We start from the raw sequence: 9,828 nt of genomic DNA on the forward strand, positions 1-9,828 counted from the left end.
GAGTTTGAGAAGCCCTGCTGTAAAGTATGTATTCACCGGTATTCACTCTCTGTCCTAAACGGCTTGATGGAGCTCCTGCCCCCCCTCCCTGTGAGCCCAGTGTGCTCTGATTGGTCGGGACGTTGAGAGGCTCGTTGCTGCGAGGAGCGGACAGGCTTCCGGGTCGGCGATACAGCGAGAACAAGCGAAACTCATCCTGAGCACACACAAACACTCACAGCCGAAGTAAAAACAATAAGTGTGGCTTGATATTGAGTAAGAAAAAGGTTTATAACGCTGTGAGAATGGGTCTGCGGAGAGCATTTCTCCGCGATCCCAACGTAGCAGCCCAAAAAACGTTTACCCATTTAAACAGTCGTGGTAGATACCTTGTTTGTTTTAAACATCATAAATACACAAACAACAATGAACACTTACAGGTTGTGTACCCGAATCTCCCGCTGGTCCAAACAAAGTAGGATCAGCATCGTTCTTCAGTGCCCTACGCTGTACATATCCGGCATGAATCGCTGAAAGGTTTGTGAAGCTGTTTCGTGAAATGCTGGCAGAGGGTGTGGCCTCTGGGTATTCACACGTCACAGTATCCAGGAAGTAAACAATGGAAAATTAGAACACACAAGGGGACGGGTAATAACCGGAAAAGCATGACATGGGCCCTTTAAGCAACAGTGTCACATAAGTTTCCGACATGAGGTCATGACGTGTATTTGGTGGTGCTTATGTAATAGCCTCACCTTAGTTCTTAGCGGGTGTGGCGATTCTAGAGTCTGTGGGTGCCCTAGGCAAACATTCACTGGGGGCCCCTCGAACCAGCTTTTCATCACCACGCACAGCCGACAGTTCCCCCCCCCCCACTGGAGCGGAGCAAGGCAATGAAACTTAAGATAAGAAGCAGCATTTTACGGCGCCCAACGCAGTTGCCTGCCTTGCCTGTTCGCAAGGTGCGCCCCTGAGCGGGTTACAATACATAATAGCAAAGCGATGTTCACGGAGAGCAGGGCTGACTGGTTTGTCCAGTTTTTACTTTCAGGTGTTCTGTTGTGTGCAGGTATTTATAATCTTAAAGAGATATGCACTTCAGTGCAGACACCGGCTGTAACAGGACGTACGACTCAGAGCTCTCTCAACACACAAATACACAGGTAAGATATTAACTCGGCACTATCATGATAATGCATAAGTAGTAGCTGCTCTATATATTTATATAGTGCTTTTATTATTTGTAACCTGTCTGTATTCGTGTCATCTTATTTTGTGTGCTTTTTTTATGGATAGCACTAACTAGCACCAACTTTGCTTTAAGGCAATTTGCCATGAAATATTATTCCACCTTTATATCCATAGGTCAGAAAGAAAATACCTTTGTTGACCATTTATAGATGTGTGTATTCTTCATTAATCTGGTTGGCTGAAAGATGTAACTGTTATTGTCAAAAAAGAAAATACAAGAATGTGAGAATTCAAATGGCAGAGGATTTTTGGACCCTAAATATATTGAAATTAAATTGAATTACAAAGATATCCCTGTCAGAGAATTTGCAACATTGAAGGCTAATGGGATATGTTCTAATAGGGTTCAAAAGGTCAGCAAGGAAGCCCTATAGCACTAAATAAATTCACAGTGATACGTAGACTCACTGTTACATTTGAATCCATCGTTAGGTTCCTTTTTTCCCACAACAAATCAAAGAGAAACTCTAGAAATGTGGAAAAGGTTTTCTTGACAAAAAAAGCATTTTGTTTGGACAATTTAAATTACCTGACTTTTATTTTCTAACAAGTCACTCAAATGATGACACAGCACATTGTCTGTAATTCCCCTCCGGGATGACAAATACTGGTGATATCTGATCTATCGGCAGGCTGTTATTCAGTGTCAGTGTCTACAAAAACCCAATTTAAAATGACTTCTTTGTCATGGTTACTTAACCAACCACTTGGTTATTAATATGGAAATCCCATAGCCATGATAAAAGTAAATCACATTTATCAAAAGCACTTTGGTTACATTACCAGGGTATATGCAGGAATCCTGAAGTCAAATGTAATACCTTTTAAGACCTTTTTTAAGATCCTTTCCATACATTTTAAGACCTCATAGCCACTTCAAGTTTTAACCGGTTACATTGGCGACACACTTTACTTCACATTTACTATATACAGTATTGATTGTCCTTCCTCCTTATCTTCCAACCATTTGGACGCAAACTTGCATTTCCCCGTAACGATGTTGTTTAACAACCGGCGTAAACGGACCTTCGTGCGCTATCAAGCCGTGAGCGTGCAATGTCCTGTTCAGATGACGTCAAACCCAACGGGATGCCATAAATAAACTACACAGAATCACACTACACACCTACGCAATGATTAATTCAGGTAAACTTTAGAATACAACCTCTTTGGACAATTTATATACTTATTGAAAACAAGCTACAAAATGTAATACCTTGGAAAATGCCGTTTAATACTTTTTTCGCTAAATTGATTTATCAACTTTTAATACTTTTTAAGACCCCGCGGACACCCTGATTACATTTGTTACATGTTATTTAGCTGAAGCTTTAGTCCAAAGTGTTAACAATGTTGACCATCAACCTTGTAATTGGTGAAAAACTTGCTCCATCTCCTGAGTCACAGCAGCCCCATTAGCTTGACCTACAGTATATGCTTGTTAGACCAAATGCGGTAAAGGTGTATTTGTGAACCTGTTTTTCGCCATGCCAAAAACACAAAACAATGTCAATACTTTGTCCTCGGGTTAGTATTATATTTATAACGCTCACATGCTTACAAGCCTCCACCAGAGCAGCACTGGAGTGGTGTCCTTCTACAATGTCTTATTGAACAAATTCTATTATACTGTAAAATGATGTAACGTTCTAACTGAAACTATGAAATACGTAAAGTATGTGGTGTGTTTTTTTTGTTTCAATCTTGTAGCAAGGGTATTGCCAGCACCCATGATTTCTTTGTTGCTACTTTGCATATGACTGTATTTTGTACAAGCACCAATAACAAACATTTTTGACATGAACTCTAAGTCCTGGTTCCTCCTTTAGAAAGCCATCATGACTTCCAAAATGGTCATCAGCCAGCCTCAGCCTGTGATGGACGCCCGGGACTCTGATGAGTGGGGATCAGGGATCTGTGACTGCTTTCAAAATGTGCCTGAGTGTAAGTATCTGCACTTCTTCTCTTTATGAGAGAAGTTACAAGTATAGTTTATATCTTGTGCACAGTCATGCTATGATTATGTGACAAAAGGGCATCGTTTGCTTACTCAAAGGGCAAGACGTTGTTCATTTTTATTCTGTAGTTTTCAAATACATTAATCATTCATATTTTGATATTAGCTGCATCATAAAAACACAAAGGATTACAGTACATTGTCATTTCCTTACTGATTTAATGTGTCATTTTTTGCAACAAACCTACCAATCTTATGTGTCGATTTGAACTCAATACTTCAAAAATAATAATGTTAGATACTCATCCATGTTTTATGAAATAACAGCAAAAATACACAGCCAAATCTGATGTAAAAAAAGTGAACCTGAAATATTTTCCCAAGAAAGGAAAGGTAATTGACTTACTCTAATTATTTATTAGTATCTTAAAGGTCCCATGTCATGGCCATTTCTACTGATCATAATTCCATTGTTGAGGTCTACTAGAATAGATTTACATTGTTCAATGTTCCAAAATCACATTGGTTTCTCATCTCTGTATAGTATGTGTATTCACTCTCTATCCTACACGCCTTGTTGGAGCTCCTCCCCCCCTCCACCCCACTCACAGCCTGAGCTCCGAGTGTGTGTGTGACTGATTCTATAATTTAGGGTGCATTTCACATCAACAAAACAGTACAAAGAAAGTGTTCTTTCTCAATAGAACAATCAGTGGTTCAAGTTAGTATATTCCTCAGTGTAACATATCCACTAGTTGCAAAGCTTAAACATTTTTATTTATTTTTTTATTTCAAGGGAAAGGATGTTTTCACTACTCAGTTTGTCAACTATGTTACGGACAAACTTGATGTCATTACAATCATTTGATTAAGTCCTGCACTTCAAGTAAAATCAAATTTGAAAGGCTCTTGAGTCTATTCTACCATATATCCAAAGATTTTTTAAAGTTTAAAAAATAATTGTATTAAAGTTTTGTTTTTTCATGTGATATGTTCAGCACTGTCATTAAGTTTAGGGATATTTTGTATTATAAAACTACCATACAGGTCATTTTGATAGTTTTAAGAGATGTCATGTAAAACTCCAACCTGTGTAGATATACATTATACTATAAAGGATATCAGAAGCACTATTTTAGATATTTTAAATTTGAAAAAATGAGGTGCAACATAGTTGACAATGAAAGTCAAACATTTGACGCAAATAACATAGTTGACTGGACACATTATTAACCATCAGCACTATGTTAATTTCAAGGCAGAAGTGCAAAATTCCATTGATAATGATGTGTAATGACGTCTACATGTCATACAAATTGTCAACTAGGTTACCTGTCAACTAAGTTACTACAGTTATTACAGTACTGGGTAACTCAGTTGACAGGTAACCTAGTTGACAATTTCCCTATTTTGACCCATCATTTCAATGGTAGGCCTTGCCTGGATGACCACATGTCATTTTCTTGAACAGATTAACATCACATTTGAACATATAATTGAATTAAAATCATTAAACAATTGTAAACCATAACAATGTACGTAACATTGTTGATTGTCAATGAGTATATTAATTGACCATGTGCTATTATACATAAAATATTGTAAAAATTTAGAGGACAATCACCACAGTGTGTTCAAAATGTCTGCCAAAGAGGAACATGGCATCATGTGATGCTGGTGACATGGTATTGGGACAAACAATTTTTGAGTTAAAGGGGGAAGTTCTGTTAGTAACATAGTTGACAGAACTTTTGCGGACATTCATATATTAAGATATTTAAATTATTTAAAGGGAGAAATCAATTAAAAATATGTTATTATTCTTTAGTATTTAGACTTTTGAAATAAATGAATCATTTTTTAAATTTACTTTAATGGTTTTTATTCATTATTTTGAATCCAAGACACCCTCAACTGAAAAACGGACATAGCAAAAACTGACAATTTAAGAACATCATGACACATTTCAAGCTAAATAAAGCATAGGATGCACATAATGTTTGTGTGATATTATAACATGCTTTCCAATAATAGGCAAAATATGATATTTTTGAAGAAAATAGTTAGAATAATTATAATTATCATCAATGGACATCAATGGACATGGAATGCACCCTAAATTGTAGAATCACTCGTGTACGGAGCTCCGCGCAGCACCGCAGCTGAGAAAAGATAAGGCTGAGTGAGTGTGTGTGTGTGTGTGCAGAGCTCCGCGGATTGGACCAATTGGTCCATTTGGACTTTGTTACGTCAATAGGACCCAGAAGGAAAATATGGAAGAAAAAAAAATCTCCAACGAGGCGTTCTGGGGCAGCATGGACACGTCTTTTCTGTGTTAGAGTTGTACTCGCTACAGGGTGTACTTTGAGGGTTTGTGACTCTGCAGACCGTTTACATGCAGAAAAAGCTACATAACACACAAGGGGACGGGTAATAACCAGAAAAGCATATGATGGGACCTTTAAATGATTGTGAGCATATTTGTGTGTGTTTTTTTATCTCTGGGATCTTACAGGTGTTGGTCATTTTTACAATAGGTGTGTTTATCGGTTGCTTATCTGGTATTTGTTTATTTCTGGTAAAGGTTGTTGTGCTTTCTGGTGCTGTCCCTGCTTCGCCTGTAAAACAACCAAGAAATATGGGCAGTGTCTCTGTCTCCCCCTGTTGGACATGTTTGGTTTTGTCCCTCCCGCCACCATGTCCATGAGGGTCTCCATGAGGCAGCGCTACGGCATCAAAGTAAGACACGATTCTCTTTTGTTGGTGTCAGATGTATGGGCATAGATATGTCTCATAATTATTTGTGTGAACATAAAAATTATTTGTGTGTAAATATGTGATTTGGAAATGTAAAACACCATCCACAAATGCATTTAAAAGATTTGCAAACTCACAAATAAATTTGCAAATGTAAAACGGATCTGCAAATACGCTAAATATGTTCACAAATAAAAAAAAGATCTGTGAATATCTCTTTAACATTTACAACTTTCGATCAGGCATTTGTGAATCCATTTTGTATTTGTCGACCAAAAATGCGCTTGTGGATCTCAACTCTCTGCTCGTGGATCTCACATTTCTGCTTGTGGATCGTCTTTTTACACACACGGAATTTTGAGACAAACTTTCCTCTGGTCTCAGCTAAAATCTACTCGTGTAACTCGGTTATTTTCGGAAACCACGTGATGGCCTGCTGATGACGACATTTCCGCATGATTTCAAAGTAAGAGCATGATGGCTTGTTTAATGCTCTGTTTTTTTATTATAATGAACAGCGAAACGTTAGATGCATTCTTTATCACCATCATCATCATCATGTTATGGTGATACAGTTAGTTTGTGTTAGTTTATTGGTTCAATACAGCATATATCGAGCACTTTCGTAGGCATTGATGTTGAAGTACAGGCTACGCCACTTCGGGTCCCGGGGGAGCAGCTGGCAGCGAAGCAGCCCAGAGGAAACTCGTTCTTCATTGTTTTTTGTGTATTCAGTCAAAGTTACAAAGCACTTCACATTTTATTAATCAGCCTAATTTTACCTTACCAGTGCAGTAATAAAGTAATCTGTAGAAAAGCACCGTATTTAGGTCAGCCTTCATAGTAAGGCTACATTAAATGTTATAATATTCATCGTGTCCTTTCTACTGTATATGCATATATTCCTGTCTATTGCTTTCATTTGTATTTCATGTTATTATGTTTATACTTGTTTCCACACATTTCACAATTTGGGATGAATGAAGTATCTATCTATCTATCTATCTATCTATCTGTCTGTCTGTCTGTCTGTCTGTCTATATCTATCTGTATATCTATCTATCTATCTATCTATCTATCCATGATATCCATCTATCTGTCTATCTATCTATGATATCCATCTATTTATCTGTCTGTCTGTCTGTCAACATCAATGCCTACGAAAGTGCTCGATATATGCTGTATTGAACCAATAAACTAACACAAACTAACTGTATCACCATAACATGATGATGATGATGGTGATAAAGAATGCATCTAACGTTTCGCTGTTCATTATAATAAAAAAACAGAGCATTAAACAAGCCATCATGCTCTTACTTTGAAATCATGCGGAAATGTCGTCATCAGCAGGCTATCACGTGGTTTCCGAAAATAACCGAGTTACACGAGTAGATTTTAGCTGAGACCAGAGGAAAGTTTGTCTCAAAATTCCGTGTGTGTAAAAAGACGATCCACAAGCAGAAATGTGAGATCCACGAGCAGAGAGTTGAGATCCACAAGCGCATTTTTGGTCGACAAATACAAAATGGATTCACAAATGCCTGATCGAAAGTTGTAAATGTTAAAGAGATATTCACAGATCTTTTTTTTATTTGTGAACATATTTAGCGTATTTGCAGATCCGTTTTACATTTGCAAATGTATTTGTGAGTTTGCAAATCTTTTAAATGCATTTGTGGATTGTGTTTTACATTTCCAAATCACATATTTACACACAAATAATTTTTATGTTCACACAAATAATTATGAGACATATCTATGCCCATACAGATGGCAGACATATGAGTTTTATTTGCGATTTCTGTTGATCCACTATCATTTTTTATTTCATTGAGACTTAGGGAGACATGTCAAGTTACATGATTTGAACTTGTAAAGCAAATGTCCAGAAGTGTTAACAATCACGAGTGTCTGATTCGACAAAAATATGAAAGTGATATTCAAGATTTTTAAGATTTTCAACACACAACAATTTCATTAAGGGTTGAAGACAATAAAGGTCCACACAATAAACTCTTTGTTAGAGTTGGGAGGAAATCATGGCTTGGGTTTAGAAAGCAACTTTTTGAAGGTTTTGTGAACCTTTGGTAAAAGAAAAAAAAAAACCTCAGTCCTGGAAGGAAAGCTATTTCAGGGTTTTGGTATCCCTACTTTTCAAAAAATTACTTTAGAATTACTTCTAAAAAATACTTTAGAAAGGTAAACCAAGTGTATGAATAATTATCAGAATCAATGATGCAGCCTGTAAATCCTATTTTCCACCTGACTGTATTTCCTGCAGGACACCATGTGTAGGGACTGTCTGTTTGCCACCTTCTGTACGACCTGCAGCTGGTGTCAGATGTCCAGAGAGATGAGGAGGAGAAACCTCCAAGTCGTCCTAGTCAGTGCCAAGAACACATGAGTTCTCTCCTGTCTCCTGACCACCACCAAGGCTGTAACATGTTCCATTAACACACAGCCTGCTGCGGCTTTTCTAACACATCTAAACATTATAAATACACTGTACACTGAAGCCTATGTGAAAGAGACGAGCCTACATTGAAAGAAAATAAACGTTGACTTTAATTGAATGTGTTATGTCAACAGATTGCACATAACTGCATCATGTTAGTTTGAAGCAATAATATTAAGTTAACTTAAAGAACATTAGGTTCAACTTAATATTATTGCTTTCAACTAACCTAATAGTCATGTCAATGACTGAAAAGCAATATGTGTGCCTGAAAAACTAATTTAATAAAATGAGCTAAGATGATTGATAACTCCCAAAGCATAATACGAGCTCTGGCAGCAGGGAATGTAGAAATAAGTTATTTTTGAAATGTATTACACCCCAATTGTTTTATACGTTTTATTTTTTCTGCCTGAGACGAAAAACGCTTACTTTTACTGAAAAAATGGTATCTGATCTTGGTTAAAGGGAACTGTCCGCTGACTTTAAGGCAACTATTCTTGAAGAGCCTTTTTATGAATTACATTTTGTTGTACTATGTTTAAGTTTTGTTTGTAAGCAAAACCCAAGCATGGGTTTATCATCATGACAAACGTTTTGTAAACTAGTATTGTTTTCACATACTAATATTATATCTGCCAAAGTTACAATGTATTAAACAGACTTCAAGCAATTTTAACAATGTGCCATATACATAATGCAAACAACAACATCAAATGGTATTGATTTGATATTATTGATAATAACTGAACTATTATTAAAGTAAGCTTGCTCAACATGAAACAAAGTCAAACCTGCTTACTGTATTTTAAAATGAATGGCTGTACCCTGATTTTCTATATACAAATATAATAGAAATACATCATTTAAGAGCAGGTCAAATCACATGCACCAAGTGTTCACAGATGGAAAACACACAAAGAGCATATTGCTTTAATTAAATGTACTTGAAATACTGATGTGACACCTTACCTAGCGGCTAGAGGGAGCCACATTCTTCACAATGAGCCAACACTTTGTATAGAGGGTTGAGGCCATGTGGGGTCACAGTGGATCAGAAGCATGGACCTGACAACCACCTGCACAGGAGAGGGAAAATAACCAAAAAACCTTACAATAAATGAAGCTTTCCTGCGCTCAATGTCAGTGTTTTAAAGAACGGTTCTGTATTAGCACAGATAGTGAATGTCTTTCTGCCTTTGTAAGTTGCATAATGCTGCTTTCAAACCTCACTCGTGAAAATTCTCTCAAACTCTCAGACCTCCTTTAAATCTGAGACATACTGCAAATTTCATTTCATTTCATATAAAATGCAAATGTGTCTACAGGAAAGACATTCACCATATATAGGTAGTTGCATTTCCAGTAATAAATACATAATGTATTAATAGTTTTATTTACAGGAACATTTTGTTTTTTTCAATAA

At 36.8% G+C, this 9,828-nt stretch overlaps 1 protein-coding gene across 2 annotated transcripts; it reads left to right on the plus strand.

The window, feature by feature from the left end:
- The first annotated feature begins 1,034 nt into the window (after positions 1-1,034).
- Positions 1,035-9,538, plus strand: LOC117490471 (cornifelin homolog B-like). 2 transcript variants are annotated; one of them, XM_034140231.1, is made up of 4 exons: positions 1,035-1,142; positions 3,060-3,174; positions 5,772-5,926; positions 8,229-9,538. In XM_034140231.1, exons 1-4 carry the CDS (start codon positions 1,071-1,073, stop codon positions 8,349-8,351), a joined length of 465 nt encoding a protein of 154 aa, XP_033996122.1. In that variant the 5' UTR covers positions 1,035-1,070; the 3' UTR covers positions 8,352-9,538. The 2 variants fall into 2 exon arrangements, with proteins under 2 accessions (XP_033996122.1, XP_033996123.1); XM_034140232.1 differs by having other exon boundaries at positions 1,085-1,142; positions 3,042-3,174; positions 8,229-8,515.
- Positions 9,539-9,828: the final 290 nt, after the last annotated feature.

The sequence above is a fragment of the Trematomus bernacchii genome, unplaced genomic scaffold (genome assembly GCF_902827165.1).
Source record: "Trematomus bernacchii unplaced genomic scaffold, fTreBer1.1, whole genome shotgun sequence".
In the NCBI taxonomy this organism is placed as follows: Eukaryota; Metazoa; Chordata; class Actinopteri; order Perciformes; family Nototheniidae; genus Trematomus; species Trematomus bernacchii.

Coding starts and splice junctions, on each gene's coding strand:
- LOC117490471 (XM_034140231.1), top strand. CDS start 1,071: ATGCACTTCAGTGCAGACACCGGCTGTAACAGGACGTACGACTCAGAG. Junction 3,175..5,771: donor CTTTCAAAATGTGCCTGAGT/GTAAGTATCTGC, acceptor TTTCTGGTAAAG/GTTGTTGTGCTTTCTGGTGC. Junction 5,927..8,228: donor GGCAGCGCTACGGCATCAAA/GTAAGACACGAT, acceptor TATTTCCTGCAG/GACACCATGTGTAGGGACTG.